The sequence below is a fragment of the Triturus cristatus genome, chromosome 8 (assembly GCF_964204655.1).
Source record: "Triturus cristatus chromosome 8, aTriCri1.1, whole genome shotgun sequence".
Taxonomy (NCBI): Eukaryota; Metazoa; Chordata; class Amphibia; order Caudata; family Salamandridae; genus Triturus; species Triturus cristatus.
Genome location: NC_140591.1, coordinates 13692093 through 13705690, shown reverse-complemented (window position 1 = coordinate 13705690; position 13598 = coordinate 13692093). Strand labels below are relative to the sequence as shown.

At 49.1% G+C, this 13598-nt stretch overlaps 1 protein-coding gene across 1 annotated transcript in view; it reads right to left on the bottom strand.

Annotated features, from left to right (window-relative positions):
* Positions 1-13598, bottom strand: part of VANGL1 (VANGL planar cell polarity protein 1) — a 385233-nt gene that overhangs the window by 199784 nt on the left and 171851 nt on the right. The window contains exon 4 of the mRNA XM_085620730.1: positions 8791-9398. Within this exon, the coding sequence (XP_085476856.1) occupies positions 8791-9398 (608 nt within the window). The remainder of the gene's footprint in view (positions 1-8790; positions 9399-13598) is intronic.

Here is a 13598-nt window from a genome sequence, read left to right as displayed (position 1 = left end):
CCCCTTTGTTGGCACCAAATGCAGAAACGCTTCCAATTTAACCGGTAAGTCTTGTTGGTACTTGGGGCTCGTGCCTGAGAAAGTACATCCCTACATTCTGCTGAAAGGATCAAACCAAGAAACTTCCGGTGCTCAGGACCCATGCCGACAACTGCAGGGATTGAGGATCCGGGTGCCAGACCTGGCCCTAGGACATTGTCAGCAGCGACGGAATCGGCTGCAACGGAAGCGGAAGGTCCAGGGAGAGGAGATGCAGGTATGTGAACCAAAAAACTGTCGAGGCCACGCAGGAGCTATCAAAATCATCTTGCAAGGTTCCGCCTTGAGCTTCCTGAGAAGCCTGGGAATCAGCGGAATGGGGGGAAAAGCGTAAACAAATGCGCCTGACCAGGCCATCGAAAGCGCATTCCCCAATGATCCTGGATGGTGAAGCCTGCTTGCGTAAAATCGGCATTTCTTGTTATCCGGAGTGGCACAGAGGTCTATGGAGGGCCTGCCCCATAGGCGAAAAACCTGTTCGAGAGTGGACTGGTCCAGATCCCATTCGTGGCTGACTGATTTCATTCTGCTCAGCGTGTCCGCCGTCTCGTTGAGAACGCCTGGAAGGTGCTCCGCTTTGAGCGATATCCCCTGCTGGATCGCCCATTCCCAAATCATCTGGGCTTCTTGTGACAAAAGACGAGATCTGGTGACGCCTTCCTTGTTTATGTAATGCATGGCCGTCGTATTGTTTGCACGTACTAGAACTTCAGACTGCTGTATCCGCGGTAGAAAAGCCTGCAAGGCCAGACAAATCGCTCTGAGCTCCAGCAGATTGATATGTAGAAGACTATGTTGGGGTAGTCAACGGCCGCTTACATGAAGGTCTTGCAAGACCGCTCCCCAGCCCTCCAGTGAGGCGTCTCGTTATTATCTGAAGACCTGGGGTGATCCTGAAGGATAGACCCTGAGAAATATTGTCCACCATGATGCGGCATCCCTCATGGACACGGTGACGAAGATCTTGCCTTCGAAGGATCCGTCGACTTGGCGCCACTGCAAGTCCAGCTCCTCCTGGAGAGGGCGCATCTGCAACCTGCACTGAGGAATTAGAGGAATGCAGGAGGAAATGGACCCTAGGAGGGACTTGTAGAGGCAAACTGAAAGAGACTGTCTTTTTTAACATCAGACGGGCCACGGCCATCAGCTTTTCTTGCCTCTCCAGGGTCGGAAAGGCTTTGTTGAGGGACGTTTCCGGATTGGCTCCCAGGAATCGAGCTGTTCTGGATGGACAGAGAGACTATTTTTCTGTGTTGAGAGTCAGACCGACACTGCAGAAAAAGGCGTGTGCACGCCACGACTGATCCCTCTGCAGCGTGCTTGGTAGAAGGCAGGACTTTGAACTGAAAGTGGCTCTTGGCTACTGTGAAGCGCAAAAATCTACTGTGGGCTGGATGGATGGGTACATGAAATTATGCGTCCTCTAGATCCAATGTGGCCACATAATCCCTGGAGTTGAGAAGACGAAGGATGTCCTGCAGAGAAACCATCCGAAACGATTGATTGATGAGATAGGTGTTGAGCTCCCTCAGATCTAGAATAGGGTGCCACTTTTCTAAAGTCTTCCGGACCAGGAAGAACTGGGAGTAGAAACCCTCTCCCTGCTGAGAGAGAGGAACCTGCTCTATCGCTCCTTTGAGGAGCATTTGATGGACTTCCAACCGTAGAAGACGGAGATATTTTGACACAGTGGTGCGAGGGGGCTCGGAAGGTGGTGCAGGGACAAATTCCAGAGTATGGCCGCATTGAATGATTTCCAGCACCCAACGGTCCGATGTTATTTGCTGCCAGTTGTGGAGGTAATGTGAAATTCTGCCTCCCACTGATGTTACAGGAGGAGAAGGGACAGTAGTAAGAGCCAGCAAGCCGCTATTGGCGCTTAGAGGAGTCCCTCCCCTGGCGTCCTTTTCTTCCTCGGTTGTTCGATCTAGAGAAAGAGGATGATTGATTTTGCCGCCGGTTATAATTCGGCTGGTAGGATTGCGAGTTTGATCCATATGAGGAATACCGTTGTTGCTGGTATCCTCCTCTGTATGTGGCATTACCTCTACCTCTGGCTCCGCAGAAGGGAACCTCGCGGTACTGCAGAGTCCCTAAGGATTTTGCGGTTTACGTGTCTGTTAGAAAACCGGGCAACCGGGTCAGCAGTCACCCGGTTTTTCCAGGCACAAGGGGTGGTAGCTTGGCTCGAGCGGTCGGGGGACAGGCACCGTGTTAAGCGTACGTCACACCCTCACAATAACCATGCGTTCATCCGTTCCAAAAACGACTCTACACCGTAAAAATTTATGAAAGAATCTCTTTGTGTTTATCTTAATTTTCTCTTAGTTGCAGGGTTATGTCACAAATACAATACAAAAGGATTTTCTTCAGCAAAAGCAGGTCAATTAAATAATAACACTTTACAGGTGCAATAAATAGGATTAGGTCATAAATACACAAGGAATAGATAGTGGTGCGATAAATACATAGGGCAAATAAATACTGTCAGACAATAAATACAAGGCAGGAATAAATACAGTCAGACAATAAATAACACACCTTCAATAAATAATATAGGCAATCAAACAATTGCAAATCAGATCACATTTATGAGGTAGATTGATTTTACCATGCCCAAGTACAGCTTGTGGTCACTGGGGTGGCCTGGGGATGTCCCACCTAGAGTGGTCAAGGCTGGGGCCTAAGCTGAGGTAGAATGAGGGTAACCTAAGGTTCTGACTCTCCAACTACACAGTCCCTCACACAGGTCCCTGCACCAGTCTCAGTTCACCCCTCTAGCCCCTGGAATGGTCTTTTAGAGCTCCACAGGGCCTCAGATGCCCTTTCTACCACTTACTGCCCTTTTCACGATGATCGGCTCCGCTCGGCGCCGGGTCGGCGTCGCTGGACGGCTCCGGTTCGATGTCGCGTCGATCTGTTCCACTTGACGCCGTGTCGATGCCGTCTGGCGGTTCCGGTTCGATGTCGCTGGGCGGCCTCGGTTCGATGTCGCGTCGATCCGCTTTACCTGACGCCGGGTCGGTGCCGTGAGGCGGCTCCGGATCGATGTCGCTGGGCGGCCTTGGCTCGATGTCGTGTTCCGGCGTCACAGGGTCACGGTCTCCCCGCTTCCGGGTGTCTCCGGAGTGCGACCTCCAATCCCGACCTCCGTCGGCTCCACCTCGGGTTCCGGCGACTCCGGAGTGCGATCTCCACTCCCGACCTCCTGCGCGCTTCACCTCGACCTCAGGCGACTCCTGAGTGCGACCTCCACTCCCGATCTCCTGCGCGCTTCACCTTGGTTTCCGGCGACTCCGGAGGGCGGACTTCACTCCCCCGTCGATGCCTCACCTCGACCTCAGGTGACTTCCTACTCGACCTCCGGTGACTCCACGACCTCCGTCGGCGCCCTCTATCGACCTCTGGCGGCTCCGGGTACGACGTCTGCTTTCAGTCAGCGCCGCTTCTCCACCTCGGGCTCCAGGTCTCCAGGCTTCTCGACGTCAGGACTCCAGGAGAACACTGCTGTACAGGTCAGGATCTTGCTGTTCTTCCTTTGTAAGGCCTGTTCCAAATGTTCAGGTCCTTTAGGTGGTTTTTCTGGACTTGGTCCCACACAGGGCTCTAGGCTGGGCTTGGTCAGTAGGGACTAGCATCAAGGGTGGGTTTCTGGACCCCACTCCAAGCACTGGTTTCCACCCCTGCTGCCTCACTCCTTCCTCCTTCTGAATCTCTGTCCTCTCTCCTCTCTAGTCAAGTGCCAACTGCCAACTGCCACACTGAGATGGCCTCCCAACATTCCAAACTGCCTCCCAACTGTTTGAGGGTTCCAGAATGTTGCAGAAGGTTCTAGAAATCTCCAGTGGGTTCTGATGATGTCACAGGTGGCCTCCATTTTGTGTCTCAGGCCCTCAGACAGAAGTTCCAGGGGTAGGGAAAATGGCTCCCTGACACTGCATCAACACTAAAAAGTCTGGTGGTTCCCAAAAAGGAAAAATTCATAACAGGGTTTGAGGCAAAAGTGGGACAAAATAAATAATGATGAGGAGGGACCACCCAAAGGGCTGACAGGTCTAAAAGTGTATTTCTTAATGTCCTGGAGCGCATCATCAATATGTTTCCCAAAGAGCGCCTCCCCATCAAAGGGAAGATCCAAGATCTTGTTTTGGACCTCAGGACAAAACCATGTAGCCCGCAGCTAGCCTTGACGACGGACAGCAGCGCCTGCAAAGGAGCGGAACGCAGTCATTGCAATGTCCATTGCACAGTCAATGACTTCAGCAGATGGTATCTCTCCCTCTTGAAGAATCTTCTTTGCTTCTTTTTTCGCATCTTCCTGCAATTGGTCCAGATAGGGGGAAATGTTGCACCACATCTGTCGATCGTAGCGACCAAGTATCGCTAAGGCGTTCGCAGCCCTGACCAACAGGCTGGACATGAAGGAAAACCTCTTGCTCGCGTTATCGAGGCGTCTGCCCTCTTTATCTGGAGGTGTCGTGAGGGGAGCAGAAGGATTTCTGGACTTTCTTTAGGCAGCCGGAGAGAAGACAGAGTCCGGTTTAGGCTGGCTGACCAAGCAGGCCGGGCCATCGTCCGGAGCCTTATATTTCTTCTCAAGGCGAGGCAGTACCAGAATTACCGTGGCATCACTTCCAACCCCTCATCCCAGACGTGGCCAACAATAGGAATAGACCGAACGGATTTTTTGTAAGGCTCCTTGAAGTCATAAAGGAAGCATTCAGACTGCACCGTGGGCATGAGCAGTTCAAATCTCTTAGCGGCCCTTTCCATCAAATTATGGAAACCCCGTGCAGGGGGAGAATCAACAGGTGCTGGTGAAGGAGAAGCCGGATCAGGAATGACAGTCATCCCATTCTGCCTCTGGATCTGGTATTGTGACGTTGCCCTGGTACTCATCAGAGGTGTCATCCTGAATGAGAGGCACGATAGGTGGTGCATCCTGGGCCACAGGCATTGGCTGAGGCGGTGGCTATTGAGGGGTAGCAGGCCGAACAGCTGTAACTGGCACCACAACTGGAGCTGGAGCTTGTGTTGCGAATCTCCTCCTATAGTCCAAAAGCATAGACTGCAAGTCCGCTAGTTGGGAGGAAGGCATAGAGAGCATCTCCTGTAGGTAGTCGTCCTGATAATCCAATGAAGGATCATATTGCTGTTCCTCTACGTATTCCCCATCAGAGTCTGTGTCCTGACACTTGACGTGTAATTGAGAATGGCTATCTGCATAGCCAAACGGTCCATCATCCTCTTCTGATCCCTCTTCTTCGAGGAGGAGTGCAGGAGGTAGAGGAGTCACCCTCCTGGGGGGGGGGGGGGGGGGGGGGAGTCATTTCAGGTGTAATCTGGCGCTTTCTGATAGAAATGGTAATTTTTTCCTTCGTCGAGACAGTCGTCACCACAGCCGTCGTCGTCGTAGACGTGGTAGTCGTCGTCACCATCGTCGTCGACATCCTCGCCGACGTCGTCATCACCATCTACGACGACAGCCCCCACTGGCGTCGAAGTCGTCGACGCAGAACCCTGAAGCGTCAGCGCCGGAGACGAGAAAATCACCGTCGACTAGCCCGTCGACAGAGCGAGAGTTGAGGGAGAAGACTTCGACTGTACTTTTGATGATTTCATCGACGGAGTCGTTGACAACGTCGTCGACGAGTGAACTTTCTTCGCAGATTTTACCTCAGAAGAGAGAGATGAGGGCTTTTTGAAAGTTTTGGGAGTCGCTGGAGGAGGAGAAGATGGAGGAAGAGAGCTGGATTTCCTCTCAGATATCACTCCTGCTGACAGTCCTTCCCTCTCCTTTACACCTCGGTGAGGAGATTCGCCAGGACTACGCCCTTCAGACCTATGAGAGGTCTTTTTCAAGGCCTTATCAGGACGTTATTCCGAAGGAGAAGCTCTACCCCTTTTTACAGACCTTCTGGAAGATGTAGCAGAGGATGCTTCATCACTGTCACTGGAGACTGGTTCCTTCCTTGACTTGGGCTTCTGGAGCCAGGTCAAGAGACGCCCCTTATGGTCTTGCAGAGTCATCGTAGAAAAAGTGCGGCATATTTTACAGTCTGCTGCCTTATGGTCTGGGTACAGACCGTAAATACAATCCTTGTGCTTGCCCTCCACATATAACCTCTTCTTAGCACAAGTTGCACAAGCTTTAAGGAGGGCTTTCTTCTCCTTACCAGACATCTTGACACAAAGTCCAAGCAGGTCTTGAAGAAAAAATAGGTGAAAAAACTGTAGAAGTACGGTTAACAGGAAAAAAACTGAGCAGAGCTCAGTGGAGACTCCCTTGCACAACTTGCGGTAGAAAATCTGAGGCTCTGAGGTTCTCTAAGGAAGGTTCTACAGGGTGAGGCTAATCTGATTGGTTGTTCATTTTATTTGGTCTCTTTTATAAAAAGAGATGGATATGTTACAAAACTAGAATGGGCCTAGGCCTGGTGTCTTCTTTTGTAATGGTTTCTATTGCTATTTTATGTATACCGGGGACTCCCATCTCGATCACGGGGAATGATTCAAGCATGGGAATCTATGAAAGTTCAAATACTGGAGTAACAATGGATTGGGATGCAGCCAGCATTCCATCCATCACTGTTTTGTATAACTATTTTAAACCTGGTGTAGGAAGCTGGGTATTTGCTGCAATACCCCCCCCCCCTCCGACACACACACACTTTTTGCCAGGTATTGATGCACCTTTGACTGAAGTGTACTGGGTTCCTGCTAATCAGGTCCCCAGTACCAGTGTTATTTCCCCAAAACTGCTCCACAATTGGCACAACTTCAACTCCCCTGTAAGCCCCTAGAAAATGTTACCCCTGGTACATTGGGTATGGGGACTGAAGAGGGACCCCTGGGGCTGCAGCACGAATGGTGCCACCCTAGGGACCTCGAACTAAGATCATGCAATCTGCTATTCTGCGTGTCCCGGTGCAGACAAAACCAAAGAGTCGACATGGCACACAAATGCATGTTCCATGCCTACAGACAGTGCATGAGATATAGGCAAGCCGCCCCTACAGCAGGCCTTACTGTCCTACGGCAGGATGCATTATATCCCATGTGTGGACATTTCCCTGCACTGTCTAAGTCCATTCTTACAGATTGTAAGTGCGCAGGGAAGAGTACATGGGCTGGACACTCGTCATTACGTGCTCCCCAGCTTCATGATAGCTTCACTGTACCCCGAGATGTTTGGTACCAAGCATCTCGTCTTAATAAACCTGCACTGATGCCAGTGTTGGATTTATTAATAAATGCACACAGAGGGCACCTTAGAGGTGTCCCCTGAAAACCTACTGACTACTAGTGTGGTTACCGACTGATCCGAGCCAGCCTGCCACCACTAGTCATGTTTCTGGCCTCCTGGGGTGAGTGCCTTCACTCTCAGAGACCAGTAAATCCCTGCTCTGGGCGGAGGTGTTCACACCTCCAAGCCTGAATCGTCTTACAGAGCGGGAAGCTTCAAAGCCCATGCTGCCTTTGAAATGCAACCCAGGTCTCTCAAGTTACTAGAGGATGCCAACCCCGGGGTCCTGACCCCACTTTTGGTGGGAGGACAGGTGGGAAAATTAGTAAGATTAGAAGGTGTGCCCACAATCAGCCAGCACCACCCTTAAGGTGAGACAAGTGACGTGGACCCCACTTTTCAGATGTCTCCATCTTGTATTGGAGAGTATTAGCTTATCAAGGTAAGGGCTGTGCCAACTCCCCAAAGGATGTGGAAACAGAGGATGTAGACACCCTAAAGGTAGGTAGCCCATTGGCTACTACCTATCACTCAGTGTAACGCCCCTAACTGTAGTCTTTAGGTGGCACCCCTCAATCGAGAACTTCAAATTCAACAGACCTAAAGACGAAGAGGACAAAATGCACTGCTGAACTACTCCCCTGCAGCTGCAGGCACCAAAAACCGCAGACACTGGTCCACCAACATTTAGCTCCCTGGCTTCACCGGCCCAGCAATCAACCAGGAAGAGGTACTTGTGCTCTGGAACATCAGATCTGTCTCCCACCCTTAGTCTGGAGAAACAACGATCGACCGGAGCCAAGCCTTACCAATTCCAGGGGTATTGGACACCCTGCAACCAACACCAACATGAAGAGTCCAATCGGGACTCCAACTGCCCAGGAAGCTAGCTCTTTCGTGGGACATTGACTTACCTGCACACAACTGTGAACTTTTTTCCGAACTTTGATAATACATAAGAAAATCAGTACTATTGAAAGTATATATAAACTTAAGTGTTATTTTTCTAAACTGGTCTCTGGTTGATTCTTGAGTGTGTGGCTCATGTATTGCCTTTGCGAGTACAACAAATGCTTCGCACTCCCCTCTGATATGCCCAACTGCTCGCTCACACAGCCACAAATAAAGCATTAGCATGATCTACTTTAGCCTCTGTAAACTCATCTGGGACTCACTGGATCTGCACAGTGTTCTTCACTTTAGTACACTATAAAGAGAGCCAGCGTCCTACACCTCAACATTCATGATGTGCCTCCACATATGCTCAATAGTGAGCTACATGAGGTTCTCTAGGCTGCATGTGGAGTCGCAGACTGGAAATACACTTGTGGATGGCATATATCAAGTGTAGACTGCACCTATAATCTTTGGTGAGCTGCAAGTAGTGTCTCAGCTTGTGCACACACCCTTTAGTGACCGCCATTCAGTATTCTAGCCTGCATATGCACCCATTGGTTACCCACCCTTAGCATGTCACAGGTTACAAACATTCTTTGAGGATGTACCTGAGGTGTCCAAGGCTGTAGAAGTGGGCCTCGCCGTCGGTGGAGCGCACGACCTTCAGTGTAAATGTAGGCTGCAGCTGCCGTAACTCCAGCAGCACGATGGCCAGGTAATGGATGAAGAGCAGGGCATCCACCAGTGACACTGCATACTGGACAATTCCCTGGTAATTCCGGTCCTGCGAGTCTAAGATGCGCACACCATAGAACAACCAGTAGGATACCACAAACAGGAAGATAAGCACAAGAAGGACAGCACGGAAGACAAAAACACGTGGCAGGTCTGCCCGCGGCTGGCGAAAGAAGAGGGCCCAGGTGCCAATCAGCAGGATGAGAAGCTTAAAGGCTACGGAGATGAAGAGTCCCTCACACACAGTGCCACATGGCTCCAGCTGGTCTCTCCAGAGCATCGGAGGGAGAACGATGAAGGCTACAGGAGTGAGGAAGACTAGGAGTCCCAGCACTGCGGCCACAGTCAACCCTAGGTAACGTCGGCAATCCAACCCCACACTGTCTTCCATGTCCTTGCTGATGCGAGCAATGTCCTCCTGGGAAATGCTATGCTCGGAGGTTCCTGTGATGGCAGTCGTCGTTTCACCCCAGTTATCATCCTAATAATGCAGCATGGATGGGGTCGAGATGAAAAGAGAAAAAGTGGGTGGTTATTATGACGAAACACCATCACCTACAGGGTGTTAAACATGTTTATATTACTTAGGTGGCATGTACCCTTAAAAAGCACCCAAAATTAACTATTCAAAACTAAAACAACATTGTAAACATTCAGAATTATTTACATTATTTGAAGGATCATTGAGCCACAAGGCCAACAGTCTCTAACCCATGAACATGTTCATTTTCTTTTCCACCCTTAGTTTCTTCCTCATCACATAATCAATGGCTTTCCAGGATGCAATTTCTTTCCATAGGTTTTATTGGCATTTCATGTGAATTTTAACTTTACAGCCACAATTTTATTTGATTAATCTTCTGCAGAGGGTTGTATCGAGTGCATGCATAAATTCATAAATGTCCAGATTCATATAGTCTTTACAACGTGTTTATGCAGGTTATAGATGCTAGGAATTCTCTCTCATTGGTGATCACAGGTTCGAAAATTTGCAGTCATCCTAACAATTAGTTCAGTTCGATGGACACAGTCGACGATAAATGTACCTAGATTAATAAAAAACCAACAAACAATCTGCTGTAATAAATCACAACCAAACTTCAACCTTCCCCCACGGCTTCTACAGCGAAAGAATGGCATGCTCCACAACGGGAGATCCAGGATGTCATCTTCTAGAAATCACCTTCCCCACAGCTGATGCAGATGATGGGTCAGCACCTCCACAACCAGAGATCCAGGAGGTCATCTTCTAGAAATCACCTTCCCCACGGCTTATACAGATGAAGGGTGGCATCCTCCACAAACGGAGATCCAGCATGTCATCTTCTAGAAATCACCTTCCCCACGGTTTATACAGATGAAGGGTCATCACCTCCACAAACGGAGATTCAGCATGTCATCTTCTAGAAATCACCTTCCCCACGGCTTATACAGATGAAGGGTCACCACCTCCTCAACCGGAGAGCCAAGAGGTCATCTTCTAGAAATCACCTTCCCCAGGGCTTATACAGATGAAGGGTGGCATCCTCCACAACCGGAGATCCAGGATGTTATCTTCTGGAAATCACCTTCCCCAGGGCTTATACAGATGAAGGGTGGCATCCTCCACAACCGGAGATCCAGGATGTTATCTTCTGGAAATCACCTTCCCCAGGGCTTATACAGATGAAGGGTGGCATCCTCCACAACCGGAGATCCAGGATGTCATCTTCTGGAAATCACCTTCCCCAAGGTTTATACAGATGAAGGGTGGCATCCTCCACAACCGGAGATCCAGGATGTCATCTTCTGGAAATCACCTTCCCCAAGGTTTATACAGATGATGGGTGGCATCCTCCGCAACCGGAGATCCAGGATGTCATCTTCTGGAAATCACCTTCCCCAAGGCTTATACAGATGAAGGGTCACCACCTCCATGACTGGAGATCCAGAATGTCATCATCTAGTATTAACCTTCCCCAGGGCTTATACAGATGAAGGGTGGCATCCTCCACAACCGGAGATCCAGGATGTTATCTTCTGGAAATCACCTTCCCCAGGGCTTATACAGATGAAGGGTGGCATCCTCCACAACCGGAGATCCAGGATGTCATCTTCTGGAAATCACCTTCCCCAAGGTTTATACAGATGAAGGGTGGCATCCTCCACAACCGGAGATCCAGGATGTCATCTTCTGGAAATCACCTTCCCCAAGGTTTATACAGATGATGGGTGGCATCCTCCGCAACCGGAGATCCAGGATGTCATCTTCTGGAAATCACCTTCCCCAAGGCTTATACAGATGAAGGGTCACCACCTCCATGACTGGAGATCCAGAATGTCATCATCTAGTATTAACCTTCCCCAGGGCTTATACAGATGAAGGGTGGCATCCTCCACAACCGCAGATCCAGGATGTCATCTTCTGGAAATCGTCTTCCCTAGGGATTATACAGATGAAGAGTCCCTACCACCACAACCAGAGACCCAAGATGTCTTCTAGAAATCACCTTCCCCAAGGCTTATACAGATGAAGGGTCTCCACCTCCACAACCTGAGATCCAGGATGTCATTTTCTGGAAACCACCTTCCCCAAGGTTTATACAGAAGAAGGGTGGCATCCTCCACAACCGGCGATCCAGGATGTCATCTTCTAGAAAGCACCTTTCCCAAGGCTTAAACAGATGAAGGGTGACCACCTCCACAAACTGAGATCAAGCATGTCATCTTCTAGAAATCACCTTCCCCACGGCTTATACAGATGAAGGGTCACCACCTCCACAAACTGAGATCAAGCATGTCATCTTCTGGAAATCACCTTCCCCAGGGCTTATACAGATGAAGGGTGGCATCGTCCACAACCGGAGATCCAGGATGTTATCTTCTGGAAATCACCTTCCCCAAGGCTTATACAGATGAAGGGTGGCATCCTCCACAACCGGAGATCCAGGATGTCATCTTCTGGAAATCACCTTCCCCAAGGCTTATACAGATGAAGGGTGGCATCCTCCACAACTGGAGATCCAGGATGTCATCTTCTAGTATTAACCTTCCCCAGGGCTTATACAGATGAAGGGTGGCATCCTCCACAAACGGAGATCCAGGATGTCATCTTCTAGAAATCAAACCCAAGGCTTGAACAGATGAAGGGTGGCATCCTCCACAACCGGAGATCCAGGATGTCATCTTCTGGAAATAGTCTTCCCTAGGGATTATACAGATGAAGGGTCTCCACCTCCACAACCACAGATCCAGGATGTTATCTTCTGGAAATCACCTTCCCCAAGGCTTATACAGATGAAGGGTGGCATCCTCCACAACTGGAGATCCAGGATGTCATCTTCTGGAAACCACCTTCCCCAGGGCTTATACAGATGAAGGGTCACCACCTCCACAACCAGAGATCCAGGATGTCATCTTCTAGAAATCAAAGGCCTTTAGAATACGAGCAGTGAAGCGATGTGAAGTATCTCAGAACACTTTGGAAAAAGAGTCTGCTTCTCATGGATTCATTTGTTTAGGTTCCTGTGAAGTGGACAACTCTTATTGCAGCCACACAGGACCACAAAACATTGGTACTATGTATTCGTTTGACAAATATAGAATTTTCAGACAAAGTATTTAGTGCACAGAATAAACCCCCAAAACACAATTTGTCAAATAAAACACTCAAACAGAACTAGTTATAAGTGTACTTACATGCACACACAAAGCAAGTCTTAATCAAGCCCTAAAAACTGAAGTGACATCTATGAAAGCGCCCAATAACTTGAGAAAAGGTTGTCACGTCAAGAATCAGCCTGCTACGATCAGGCACTTGCATAGTCTTTCTGATCATGAAGTCTCTAGTGTAAGAAAACAAGTTACTTACCTGTAACTTTGGTTCTCCAGTATTGGTAACTTTCATAGATTCCCATAGTTTGTATCATTCCCCGTCGTCGGAATGGGAGTCTCGGTAAATAGGAAAATAACATAGCAGTATATATATAAAAGAAAGAAAGGCCTAAGCCTCATCTCATTTTGTAGCATATCCACCTCTTTTTGTAAAAGAGACCAAACTAAAGCAACAACCAATCAGATTAGCCTCACCCCATAGAACCTCACTGAGAGAGCCTCAGATGTTCATAGCTGTTGTGTAACAGAGTAACCAAATTTGCTGAAGGCTGAGCTTTCCCAGGGGAGGTGGGTGGGCGCATGGGAATCTATGAAAGTTACCAATACTGGAGAACCACAGTTACAGGTAAGTAACTTGTTTTCTTACTCCAGTATTAGAACTTTCATAGATTCCCATAGCTTGTATCAGAGTAGTTAGCAACAATGCACATTTTGTGAAATAAATACTGGCATAACCCTGTATGTATAGTCACATAAGCAATAAACAGATATGCAAAACATTAGTCAGAAAACATCATATGATACAAAATGTGCAATAGCAATAACAGGAAGGAGGGTTAGAAGGGAAAGCTCACCGCTCACTGGAAGAGGTTCCTGAGGACTGCTTGTCCCACTGCTGTCTTCCTCCGGGTGGAAGAGTCCAAGCAGTAATGCTTTGTGAATTCATGGGCACTGCTCCATGTAGCCGCCCTGCAAATGTCCTTGATTGGCACACCAGGTGGCCCGAAGCCAACCTTGCCATCTAAGGACTGCAGCACCAGCCAAAGCGTGAAAAGCAGTGGTAGAAAAGTCCATAGCGCAATCTATG